Source organism: Diorhabda sublineata, chromosome 2 (genome assembly GCF_026230105.1).
Source record: "Diorhabda sublineata isolate icDioSubl1.1 chromosome 2, icDioSubl1.1, whole genome shotgun sequence".
Taxonomy (NCBI): Eukaryota; Metazoa; Arthropoda; class Insecta; order Coleoptera; family Chrysomelidae; genus Diorhabda; species Diorhabda sublineata.
Window position 1 is genome coordinate 40252257 of NC_079475.1, and position 14209 is coordinate 40266465.

Genomic DNA, 14209 nt, shown 5'->3' on the forward strand with positions numbered 1-14209 from the left:
AATGCATGTTTTACAATAAAATTATCAAAAATAAATATAAATGTTGTTCACTCACCGCTTTGGTCTGTTGTTCCCATATCATCAACCAAAAATGACTGTAAGTATTAGATAACGGTCCTTGGGTGAGAATATACTGTCTATTCGCTCTTTCAACTTTAACAAGATTAGCATTAATATAATCTATTGAATTACGGTTCAATACTATCCTGCTATGATCATAAGGATTCACATCTCTGTACCTATTTAAAATCTTATTTTGTGGTTTGACAGCTTCTGTGTATATATTGTCTTTATAACTCTGATTGCGGATTCTCTGAAACAATAATTTCCAGAATTCCAAAGTATGATATCAAATTTTTGTTAAATTTGATATTTGAAGAAATACAATCTTTACAAAAATAAAGTTTAATAAAAATGCTAACACTTTAAACATTATATCAAACGCCCAGTAAATATTTTGTATTATTTGATCAAATGAAAGTAATAAAAGATTTCATTACAATCAGTTAATATGACCATCTGAATTAAAATCCAAGTTTTTTACTAATATATTTCTCAAAATGTTTCTCCAAAGGTCAACATTTTATATTTTATGGTTGATTGTATCCAAAATACATTCCTGATGGAGTGAAAGACAGCATTTCTTACATAAGTAAATTCTTGGATTTTTACATAATACACACACTTTATATTCAGTTTCCCTTTTCACAATTGAATAATCTAACCTATCCAAACCAAGCTCATTTCTTCCTGTATAAGCTAGGTGTGGTTCATGGCCATAATTCTCTCTGCAAAAGGTATATGTTAGAACCTAACAGCAACTGCAATAGCATCCTTGGACCATACAATCTTTTATGATCCAGGAAAAAATAAGGCCACCACTTTGTTTTAGGCCTTATTCAAATCCTATATGTAGAGATGAATTGGTTGATTTCTACCATATTAACTGGAGTCATTTGAATCGAGAGTCTTTTAAGAATACCTAATCGCGGATTTTGGGGCCCTAGAACACAATTTATCAAAACTGTAACGACATTATTATCATTTCATTGGACCATGTTCAATTTCCCACAGGAAATCATTTTACATTTATCTCATACTCTTAAAAAATGAATGTTTATCCCCCGTAGAGACAGCTTTTTAAAATTTGGTTTATTTCCATGTAATAATTCAAGTTATATTTTCAATATATCAAAAATATAATTTTTTTTGTATATTTTCTTTGTGAATAGAGATACATCAAAACACGTTTTTTTCAGTTTTTCCTTAAAAAAAGCAGCAACTTAAGTTGCATGAAAATTTGAACATCATCCTTTTCCCAATTCCATTTTTTACCACGGACTCACGAATATGAAAATAATAGCTCTGTTAGAAAGAAAATAATTTTCCTTTATCCACAATGAAGTTAAGCAGGTAACAGGCAAAAAAAGAGTTACCCATGAGTCGCATGATATTATCAACTAAGCCACTTATTCCTTTTTTCACCTTCATCCTTTTAATATTAAAAGTTTCTCGAAAACATGATAATTTTTTATTTGAAAATTCATGCAACTTTAGTTGCATTTGGTCACTAATGGGTTAATAACTCGTTTATTGTACATAAAAACATCGAAATTAATTCAATTGAATCAATCAGTATTTATTCTTAAGAAGTTCTAATTTCAAAAACACATATAAGAAACATTATATATTTTAAAAATAAATTTTTGCATTTGTTAAGTTAATCAAATATTTCAGTAACTAATAAAGGTGAATAATTACATCTTATTATATTGCAACTGTAAAATGATGCAATAACTGTAACCATCAAAGAGAGTGAAATCATTTAATGCTATAGAATTTACTAACATATAATGATGAGAATGTATGATAGCAACTTAAGTGGTACCAAACATGTAAGCATTATTATCTACGAATTAATGAAGAAGTTTAGGAAATGTCTAGTTTTCATCAATGAATAGTTAATGAGTAATCATATGATTATTACCTGATAAAGAATTTGCCATTCATTTTTAGCATTCAGCTGTAAGTATTCCGATTCAATGTTGTTGCCAGATGTCATTGTGATTTTAGGAAATATCTCTTCGCGTGAAATGAACCTATAATAAGCACTATAAAATATATTTTAATAATAAATTTATGACTTACGTGAGAAGTAAGTTTATAGAAATCGAACAGCCATTATATTTTTAGGAAGAAATACATAAAAACTTGAATTTATAAAAAAATGAACAAAGAATTTCTCCGCTCCAAAATGCTGTATGTAAACGCAGAATACAGAACACTGACAACTTTTTAATGTCTTATATAACTATCATTTGTCATGTCACTTGTCAAACATAGAGACGTAACTCTAAAAGTCCAGTGATCGAAGTACTACAATGGTTACACTTAAGTAGTATATTCTCCTACTCATAATTCTCACAAATTCTTCGCATTATATAATCTGATTCAATATTTTAATAAAATTACAAGCTATATATGTAGAAATATAACTGGTCGATAGGATTTATTAACCATTGAACCAATATAACCAAAGCTTAAGCAAAGGAAATATATGACAATAGATTGACGGATGATAGACTGACAGTTATAGTTTGTCCCCTTTATACATTATTAAAATATTCTGATACATCGCTAGAAGTTAACCAAAAAGGTGATTTTTATCTGTTTTAGAAATAAAATTTTCAATCGGAATTGTGCGCACAATACTGAAAAGTTTTCGATAAACTAAAAAGTTAATAATTACATCCGTAATGTGAGTTATGATATCAAACAATTCAGGGTACAAACTCAGGGCCTCAAAAAGCTCTAGAGAGGTTCATGAATATGATTACGGGAATTCAGAAGATAATTACGATAATATAGACGAAGATGTAAAAGGAACATCGTATTTAAAAGATGCTAGAACTAATAAAGGCGGGACAGGTAGGACTAGGTCCACTGAATTTAGGTCTAGCAAAGTTAATGACCGTAGGGGAAGCTCTAGAAGTAGAGGATCAGGTCTGCAAGGAAGAAAAGGAGATAGAGATTATTCTGATAACTTTTATAATTTGAGAAAATATGAATCTAGAAATTCGGAAGCATTAGGTAAGCTCTACAACTAAGGGGTACTTTTTATAGTTTCAAATGTTAAAGGTCGTATTTAAAAACATGTATTATTCATTCATACTAATCTTCTTTTTATCTCATTAGAACATTTTTTAAGTGAAATATAAACAAAGTCTCTATCAGTTGAAAATACTATAACATTATTAGTTGTTTTTATTATGTACTAAGTAATGATATATCTCTAAAAAAACTTGAACCAGTTATAAAGAAGTACATATTTATTGACCCCACTAGATCAAATTGAATCACTTTATATTAACTATTGTATAATTTGTTTACAAAGCTCGAATTAATTACTACATTCATGACTTCGTTTTCAAACTATTTTCTAGTAATTCAGGTTTAAATCAGCTGTTGGGTTTACCCCATTGCTTTAAATAACTAAATTAAATTAAATGTTTATATGATACCTATCTATGAGGGTATTTAAGATAAAAAACTTGAAATATAAAAATTGTGAAATATTAGATAATTTATATTGTTTGTCAATATTTAATTGAATGTTAGAATATTGTGGAAGTTTTATTAGATTTTAAATTTATATACAATATCAAAAATTAATTGAGTTATAGAGTAGCACATCTGAATCATAGAGATAATTGTGGTTCTTAGTGCTTGTTATTATGAACTTTTCACACCCAAATCAATGTCCATTGAATACTATAGTTTTGACTTAGTAATGGATCTCATTGACGATTTTTTTATTATTTACATATTACATGAAATACTTGAAGGTCATTTGAATGAGGTTAATAGTTTTTATTTCTTACTTTACAGTAATATACTGCATTAAGTTGTCAGTTTGAGCCCAAGAAATGATAAATTTCATCTCAATGTCTATGAAATAACTTGATCAAAATTTAAATATTTTCCTTAACAAAATAAATTATAGATAATTTATATCAATGTGTATTGTAATAGCTGCAATACTGATACATTCATGCTAACATACTGAGTTTTACATCTCAAAAAAAATTTTTTTCAATTTAAAACATCTCAATATGCTGTAATCAACTCTTTCATCATCTTAACTAAGTTGGAATTACCAATATTTATATTGAACACACTATTTACATTACCAATACAAAAAAACCCAAAGTTACACTGTCTGATGCACATTTCAATACCCAAGTTATTGATTTCAGACATTGGTTATTGAAGCATATTTTTCATCATCTTGTTTATTAACATCTAGTTTTGTACTTTAAATAAACTGTTTTCTGGTCTTTATATGTAAATTATCCACTATTCAAGTATTGAGTACCTGAGTATTATATAATGTATTTATAATTTTGTTTTAGGGAGTAGAGGAAAGTTTTATGAACCTGAAAAGAAAACTGAGATCAAATTAAATCTTCCAGAGGACACGAGAATATCAAAACTTCTGAGAAGATTAAATATTGAAACTGATCAAGACAACTCATTGGCTATTTCTAAAAAATTACTTGAAGTTTTACTATTACCTGATAATGCTAATTATGTTAGGAAGGCTTTCCATATACTTGGTGAATCAATGTTTGAAATTTTACATGTCTCTCCCGGTCCTATGGCAAAAAGACAAGCTGCCAGAGCCTTGGGTCGGATGGGTTACATTATGGGTCAAGAAAATGATTTTGAAAGATATCAGCACTGGCTATTCAATAAGCTAGCCAATAGTACAGAAGAAATGCAGATTCTACTCATGAAAAGTCTTCACGAGACTTTGAGTTTTGAGGAAAAGAAACCAGTTTTGCAGAGTCACGTTGAAAATTTAATCAATAATTTAGTTGCTACCATTGAAACAACAGAAAATGCTGAAGTTTTTAAATCTATTCTGGATGTGTTAGTGACAGTAGTAGAAATGTACCAAAGTGAATTTTATGATCAATTCAGAGATACCATAGATTTGTTATTTGGATGGCATGTAGATCATACACAGCCTTTAAGTAACATTGAATTTATTTCCAAAAGCCTACAGAGAATATCGCACCATTTCAAATACTATTTAGAATTTTCCATCCAATTAATAGAGAACTTTTTAGAAGATATTGGTAATTACTCTACACAACTTAAAGAAACTGGAGATATGGGTACAGTTGATCATGTAACTGTATTGATATTAGCCATGAATACTGTTTTAAAATGTCTAGGACCATCATTCCATCCTCTAACTAACAAAACTGTAACAATTGAATTTATAAATTCATCCCTAATAAGAATAATAAAAACAGTACATGATACTTTGGAGACTTATGTACCAGACAATTTAACAATAGCCGGTAATGATTGTATAGGTTTATTACTTGGGTATCTCGAAAACAAATCGCAGTTTCTTTGTACACAAATTTATGTGTTAATTGATCTAGAAATTTCAATGTTATCAGATTTATCGGATGCAACAATAATATCACTACTTGTATTAATATCAAAAGTAGTTAAGGAACTATCAGCCAATTTACCCATAGAAATCATAGATAAATTAATTGGGCCCAAATCCGAGATAATAAAATTACGATATTCTCCTTTTAAAAATATACAAGAAGCTGTTATTTGTGTATATCAAGCACTTCTTAATTTAAAAAACGTTTCGTTATTACAAGAAGCTTACCGATACGTCATAGGCGATCTGGAAATGGTTTATAAACAAATAGTACCAACAATTGTGGAAACTTTCACTCAAAACAATCCATTTAAAGATTATGATGCAATAAAGGATCCCGAAGAAACTACACTGTTTCTATTGAGGTGTTTGTCACAGCTGGCCAATGCCAGTTCTATTATAGTTATGTGGGCATTGAAACCTAGTATTCTTGAACTTGTTGGAGTCACTATGGTACCATACGATAAGAATTTATCTAAGAAAGCACCGGCTCTACAATATAGTATGTTGTATCTGCTATTTTCTCATTGCAAATGCTACAATCACTTTATATCGAACAGTACACTTGTTAACAAAACCCAAGAGGTTCCAAATATAATGAATAGGTAAGAAAAATTGAATTTTTGTATTTTTTAACACAAGTTTTTAATCAAGACACATTTGTAGTTTATATAAACAATGAGGAAAGTTATTTAGATATTTAATAATACTAATAACACTCATCTCGTATAAATATAATTATCTATTACTACTTGATTATAAAAGTGCTTTTCCTACTCTAGTTTTAATAGAAGAGGCTTTTCCAAGCCTAAATATGTCAAAAAATGGCTTTTCCAAGCCTAATTTCAACAGAAAATACTTTTCAAGACTAATTAAGTCAGAAAATGGCTTTCACATGTTAAACTTGATAATGAAAGTGCTTTTCCAAGTATAATTTCAACAGAAAAGGCTTTTCAAAGTCTAAATATGTCAAAAGATGTATTTTCCAAGTCTAATTTCAACAGAAAAAAATTTTCAAGTCTAATTAAGTCAGAAAATGGCTTTCCCATGTTAACTTTGATCGTTGATATTATTGTCCCTGCTAGTATGTAATTTCGAATGGTGTCCAAGAGTTTTTTTAAAATGTTCAATTTTATTTTGAATCCTTAACCCCAACACCATTCGAAATTACGTACTAGGGAGGACAATAATACCAACAATGACATTCTATTTTTGTTTTAGATTCGCTTTAACAGAAGGTTTAAATATAAACGATGTTCCAAATAAATCCCCAAATTCTGGTAATTTCGCAACGATTTTGGACATAATTCACAATTCTCTCACCGCTGAGACATCCAACGAGATACTTTTACTTCTCTTGCAGTGGTTGAATGACGTGCTCATAAATTCTGAAATCTATTTAGAAAACTTGTACGTAAATGAGAAATTTTTAAAGGTGGTTGATGCACTGGTCCGTTGCGGTTACTGTTTCAATGATAGCGTCGTACTTATAGTATACGATAATTTAAATAAGCTGCTATCCAATAAACAGTTATCGTGGTCTTACAACTTTTTAACAAACATCAGCGATTTGTGTAAATTACACATCAATTCCAATAAACCGGAAATCCGTAAATGTTATACGAAATTATCTTCGAACATACCTTGGGATATAGCAGTCGTAGAATTGAACAAAATGAATTCTATACATTCCATGAAGCAGAAGAGCACTTATCTAAAAGAATACAACAATCATACGGTGTATTTGGCCCAACATTTACATTTGAATGGAACAGTCGATGGGGAAATGTACCCCTTGCATTTCAAGACTTTAATGAATTATTTACTCAGCAAAGAAAACCTTCCATCCGATTGGGCGAAGGAAATATTTAATAGTTGTTGGGCCATCGAATCTGATTCACAAATGAACATGGAACTCTTTTATGAACTTATCACGAACAATAGGCAAGTTTTGAATAGTTGGATCACGTTGGAAGCCGCCGAATTTTGTGTTAATTATAAATTGAGAACGCCCTTGGGAAAACCCAACGAAACTTTCACAAAAATCGAAAGCGCTCTGAACAATTTGGGAAACGATTTGATCACTTCAAAAAAACCAATGGAAAAGTAAGTTTACCACGTTTCTTATTATAATTTATATTCTAAAACTGTGGTATTTTGTTAATCATCATCGATTTACCCCCTTTCTTCAAAATCTATCCTATGCTAAAGGTGTTTTTTTCATTTTTAAGAGTAAAAACTACCCCTTATCGTTAAAAATTTAAAAATCATTGATGTTTATGATTAATCGGGTACATGCAACCCTTCAAAAGACCATACTCTAAGGGTAGTAATACTGAAAACTTTTTTAAAGACTTAAACTTACCTTCTTCTACAAAATCATCCCTGTACCGAACCGGGCTTTAATATATTTTGAGGGATGTAAAGTACCCCTTATTGTTTCGGGTCAACTGAAGTTTAAATGAATTATTCGTAAATCTATTGGCATATTCAAACGCATTTATGATGAATCAGATACATGCAACCCCTCAAAATCATCCCCTAATCAAATAAAAAGTTGAAAAAGAATCTTATTAGTTATTTTATAATAATTTTATAATTGAAAATTATTCAAAAGTGTATTTATATTGAATTGAGAATATTTCGTCGGTATTTTTCAGAAGTGTTGCTTTTTACATATTTCAACCCTTATGAAACCCACCTTCGATGACCAAAAATATCAAAATTGCAATTTAAATTTTTCTACAGAAATAAAAAAATAATAAAAAGCGGATCTTTATTGCTGTCATTGTAGTACAGGGGTTTGTGATCAAGATAAACATTCAAACGATCGAATTATTTAGTCCTTTTGCATTTTTTTCCAAAATATCATATGATTACAATTTATTAACACTAACTTAAATGCCTCAAACATACGTGATCACGACTACTGTGAATCGGATAATGCAATTGTGCAGTTCTGGAAATGGCAGTCAAAAAATTTTCGTGGGCGTAGAAAAAATATTGTATGCAACTCGTGCAAAAAGTGTTTATTGCACTCGACGTGTTGTTAAACTCGACCTAACGGTCTCTTTAGACAAATTTACGTCGCGTGCAATAAACATTCACTTTTTGCACTTGTTGCATAAATAACTATAAACATTTTTATATAGAAAATAATATAAAAAACGATTTTGATCAATTATATTTCGACTACTGTGATTTGGAAAATGAAACTGTGCAGTTCTGGAAATGGCAGCCAAAAATTATTCATGGACGTAGAAAAAATATTGTTTGCAACTCGTGCAAAAAGTGTTTATTGCACTCCACGTGTTCGATTTATCGATATTTTTACTTCGAGGTGCGATTACCCAAAAATTTTTAAATTAATCGAACGTTAAAAATGCGAACATACATTTTAGTCCGGTCAATTTAGACATTCGAAGTTACGTAAATTCCTACCAAGTTGAAATTCAAAGAAATTATTTAAAATATAATTCGAAAGTTCGCGTGTACGGAAAAAAATTTATTTAACGTCAAAGGTAAAAAAAAAATGAGTTTTTCGCTATTTTCAGCTAAGCGGTGAGTTTTATCATAAAAATACCTCAGTTAAAAATTGTAGATCAAAAAATTATCTATAAAAAAGTATGAATACTTTTTTTCTTATTCCCTTTTTCCATTGGCTACTGTTTATTTCGGTCTGTCCACTATGACTATTTATTATAAACTAACTAAACCGTGCTAAACGAACCCGCTTATATATCCCAAAAGAAATTCTCAAAAATTCTAGAAAATAAAGAAACAAAACTAATAAATAACAATAGAAATTAGTTGAAGAGAAACAATGTAAATAAACCGCATGCTATTAATAAGAAGTTATATAAATAACAAACGTCAAACGAATTCCGGGTATTTCGAACGTACATTATAAACGGCCAATTTTAGAATTCCACTACTTCCAGAGACATGAACGCCTCCAGGACGGAGACTAGTTCGTAACAATAATTTAGTTCTGACTTGAACTTTTATTACTTGACTCTACAAACACACAATTGGTTGCCACAATGTCACTGTTACATATTGAGGCAGCGCTCAAGTCTATTATTATTAAAAATGTCTTTATTTACGGATAAAGGCGTCGGTTTTTTGGGATTGATTATCTTGAAAAAGGAAAAACTAAGAAATATGCGAACTTATTGCAACGTTTGAGCGAAGAAATCAAGCAAAAACCTCGGCATTTGGTTAACAAGAAAGACAATGCATCAGCTCACATATCCGTTATTGCAAAGGCCAAAATTACTGAATTAAAGTTCGAATTTCTACCTCATGCACCCTCTTCGCCAGATTTAGCACCCTCGGATTATTTTCTATTCTCAGACTAGAAAAAATGGCTCGGTGGTGAAAGAGGTTACGGTAGTTAATGGCTATTTATTTTGTACGATTACTATCGTCAATTTAAAGAAACTTACGTGTTGTAGTTGATCTTTTGGAAAAGACAATCTATCTTATGTTTGATTTCTATTGATATGTGTTCGATAAATCACCGCATGGTGGAAGACCTCAACCGATTATACTTTTCATCAACCTTTTTTCGATATCATTTATAATAATTTCTAGTTATATGATAAAGTTTAAGTTTACGTAAAAAATAATGTCGTAACCGATTTTTGTTATTTCTTTTTTTAGAAAACCGGAAATTTCTGCGAACATCGACGGAAATAGAGTGAGGATGTTACTTAGATTCGTGGAAAATTTGGAAAAGGCAATTTACAACGCTTCCGAGGGTTGCGCGATGGCAATGCCGCCGGCAACGAAAGTGGTCAGATCTTTTTTCATCGCCAATACAAATACGTGCCACGAATGGTTTTGCCGCATCAGAATCGTTCTAATGCACATAGCTCTGCACTGTGGCGAAATAAACATAGCCCTGAGGAACGGACTTTGTTTCCTTAAAGACTACGTAAATTCCAACAGGACTAATACCTTGGAATTCGAAAGAGTAGCTATGATAGTTACTTTAGCCATGTTACATCTCAAAGAACCGGAAGCCCTCTACGGTTTATACAGTTGGTGTAAAACGGTAGTCGGTAAAAGGTATTCGTGGATGAAATGCGCCGCCGAACAATGTTCGAAAAAATACGAAACCGCAGTCGAAGGTTACAAAAAAATTTTGCAAGAAAAAACCGACGAAAACAACAAACTCGATAGCGACATACACAATTTTATAATCGATCAAATAATCGTTTGTTACAAAGAGATGAGCAACTGGATCGATTTATTCGAATGGCATACGAAGCAAGACAACGTCGAAAACGGACGAAAATATTGGTTCAACGTCACCGATTGGGAAACGAATCGAATACTATTCGATGCCGAATCGAAAAATTTAGCGTTCGAAGATTTGTCCACGTGGAATATCAACAACAAAGATTCTTGGAGTATATACGAAAATATATGTATGACGGAAAGTAATTTGTATAACGTGGCCGTTAAATTAGCGGTAAGAAACGACGAAGAAAATTTCATCCAAGAAATCGACAAGATAATGATGAAAATACAAAATAACATCGAAGATCATTTACATTTAGCCCCGTCGGAGTTTTTACAAAACTTTTCTCTATTACATTACGTCGTAAACGGTTTGAAACATATAGCCGAAGGTAATTTGGCGCACACCGTGTTTTTAGTATCGGAATCATTCGAAAACGAAATACAAAAAATCGATTCGAGCGTATTGAGAAAAATACTTTGGTGGTCAGAATATTTCGGCAAAGTTCAAAATCAAGGTTTCAACGTATTCTGTAGTAATTTACGATTAGACATAATAAAAAGATCGAGGAAGGAAAAAAATTTCAACATGGCTATTAATCAAATAAACAAATTTTTCAGAGACAAAGATTTAGTAGTACTACCGGACGAAATGAACGTTAAAAATATAACAAACACTTTTATACATAGAATAAGCGAAATAAACGTTTGGACTGTAGACGTAGCCAGGGCCGTATTCGAAGTAATCAAATTATCGTATTCGTTCGAACAAAACCATCAACAAACTTTCAATTTATGCGCCGCCTCGTCCACCGCCATATCCAAATACGCCGAATTATTCGGCGTTAACGAATTGAGAAAATTGAGCAGCAAAATATTATTGAAATTATCCAATTGGTTACAAACTAACGATAACGTTTCCTTAACCGAAATGAACAGTCCGTTAGGAAAATTAATATTAGTTTTACCCGAAATCGGTATGGGGGAATCCCCCAGTTCGAATATAATCCCTTTAAACGAAATCGCCATCGGGAAATTATTACAATTCAGCGTACACCATTACGGTAGTTTGGCGAAAAGTTGGAACGATTTCGGCACGTGGTGTTATCGTTGGGGTAAAAAAATCGTCGATCACAGTTCCGAGATAAAAAATAATTTAACCGACGAACATTGTTTGGAAATTAAAAAATTACTACCCCCCGAAACGACCGAAGAAGATTTAACGAAAATATTTTTCATATTGTCCCAAACGAACAGGAATATAATCGACGAAGAAGATATCGATTCCAACGAAATCAAAACTTCGGAAATGATCCAGTCTCAATTACAATGCGTCGAAGTGTTACAAGACGCTACCGAAACGCAATTGAAAAGTTTGTTGCAAATATGGAGAAGCACCCAAAAGAGGATTTACCATTACTACGCTCTAAGCGCCGAGGCTTATTTCAAATATTTACAATTAGTTCTACAATCGGAAAACGTAACCAAAAACACCGAATGCAATACGATCACAGTCACTTTGCGATTATTAAGATTAATAGTTAAATACGCCTTGGAATTACAAAATATTTTAGAAGAAGGTTTACAAACGACTCCGACGCACCCTTGGAAAGTTATAATACCCCAATTATTTTCGAGACTCAACCATCCCGAAAGTTACGTTCGATTGCGCGTATCCGATTTACTCTGTCGCGTAGCCGAAGATGCTCCGCATCTCATTACTTTTCCCGCTGTTGTTGGCGCTTTGGAAGGCGGATTGAAATTCGATTTTTCCGAAATAACCTTACCGAAAGATTGTCTGTCGCAAAATAACGAATCTTGCGAAGATAACGAAGAGGAAGACGATAATTACGATAGCGACGATAACGAAGAACCAGTCGGTAGTAATAACAGTTTGCAAATTTGTTTTAAAACTATGGTCGATACTTTGAGTAAGCAGGATCCCGAAACTATATCACAAGTAAGTAGAATGTCGGTTATTTTGTCGAAAATTTTAACGATTTTATCTCGACATTTAAAACCGCCGTTGGCCGATGGATTTTATTTGTTTTTATTGGAGGTGTCGGCCTGTTTGTTTGTTTGGGGGTTGGGTGTATGTATGTGCATACCGCGATCCGAAGGATCCTATTGTGTCCCCCTTTCTTGAGGATCTCACTTTACTACAACTCATCTATTAATCCCACTCCTCGTAAAAAATTTGGGGACGTGACGTATACAACTTATTTCTTCGTGTCCTTCTTTCTCTTATTCCTTCCCCTTTTGCACTCATCATCTCAGCTTCATCTTACTGCTACGACATTTTCTATCTTCCGTTATCCTGGTTTCGAAGGTTCTTTTTGGTATTCTCTTTTCGGGTATCCGACATCTTAATTCATATATTTCCATTTCTCATTGTATGAGAGAGGTTAGGTTAGGTTTAATTTCCGTTGCATCTATACTATTTGCTTTTAACTTTATATCCATAACCGACAGCTGTACCCTTATTATTTTTCAACAATTTCAGTACATTTTTTTCGGTCTTATAGATTTATATTGATGTTTTTTTAAATATATAACAAAAAATATATTAGAAATAGTACACTTGGCGCTCAATTGACACAAACCCCATTTGTATCTATTAGGCCGTAGGTCTCCTGCATATCCCTAACCATATCAAAAACACCGTGACTTTATAAACCTCGTTTTTATTTGACTAAAAAATCATTTTCAACCGTTTCTAAGTTCAGCTGAACAATTTAGTCTTCTTCAGTTTTGGTTCTCTAGAAGGCGATGAATGACTGTTTTTGAATGTCGATTTTATTCAACCGAAAACTTATTTCCAACCATTTCTAAGGTGAGTTGGACACTTTTGAAGCATAACTAAGGTCAGGTGGACAATTTAGTTTTCTTCTGTTCTGGGTTTGTAGAAGGTAAAGAATCTTGCTTTTATTTGACTGAAAAATGATATCCAACCGGTTCTAAGGCCATTTGGACAATTTTCAACAATAACTAAGGTCAACTGGTCAATTTAGTCTTCTTCTGTTCTGAATTTCTAGAAGGTAACAAATCCTTTTTTTATTTAACTGAAACATGATTTCCAACCACTTCTAAGGCTATTTGGACAATTTTAACCATCTCTAAGGTCAGTTGGACTTTCTTTTGCTTTGATTTTCTAGAAGATGATGAATAACTGTGTATGAATCTTGAGTTTATTCAACTGAAAACTTATTTCCAACCGTTTCTAAGGTCAGTTGGACAATTTTAACCATTTCTAAGGTCAGTTGGACAATTTTAACTATTTCTAAGGTCAGTTGGACAATTTTAACCATTTCTAAGGTCAGTTGGACTTTCTTGTGCTTTGATTTTCTAGAAGATGATGAATAACTGTTTATGAATCTCGAGTTTATTCAACTGAAAACTTATTTTCAACCATTTCTAAGGTCAGTTGGACAATTTTAACCATTTCTAAGGTCAGTTGGACAATTTCAACCATTTCTAAGGTCAGTTGGACAA

The 14209-nt window shown here is 31.8% G+C and overlaps 2 protein-coding genes across 5 annotated transcripts in view; one reads left to right on the forward strand and one right to left on the reverse strand.

The window, feature by feature from the left end:
* The window catches only part of LOC130452640 (tyrosine-protein phosphatase non-receptor type 61F), a 27753-nt gene extending 25168 nt beyond the window's left edge, over positions 1–2585 (reverse strand). For both annotated transcript variants that reach the window (XM_056791996.1, XM_056791995.1), the window contains exons 1-3: positions 2149–2585; positions 1988–2099; positions 56–313 (exon numbers count right to left, since the gene is read on the reverse strand). In XM_056791996.1, the coding sequence (XP_056647974.1) occupies positions 56–313; positions 1988–2062 (333 nt within the window). In that variant the 5' untranslated portion in view covers positions 2063–2099; positions 2149–2585. The remainder of the gene's footprint in view (positions 1–55; positions 314–1987; positions 2100–2148) is intronic.
* Positions 2356–14209, forward strand: part of LOC130452639 (serine/threonine-protein kinase SMG1) — a 50247-nt gene continuing 38393 nt past the window's right edge. For 2 of the 3 annotated variants that reach the window (XM_056791993.1, XM_056791994.1), the window contains exons 1-4: positions 2618–3090; positions 4413–6075; positions 6692–7576; positions 10136–12677. In XM_056791993.1, the coding sequence (XP_056647971.1) occupies positions 2766–3090; positions 4413–6075; positions 6692–7576; positions 10136–12677 (5415 nt within the window). In that variant the 5' untranslated portion in view covers positions 2618–2765. Of the gene's footprint in view, positions 3091–4412; positions 6076–6691; positions 7577–10135; positions 12678–14209 lie in introns of all 3 variants that reach the window. The other variant, XM_056791992.1, reaches the window with a different exon arrangement.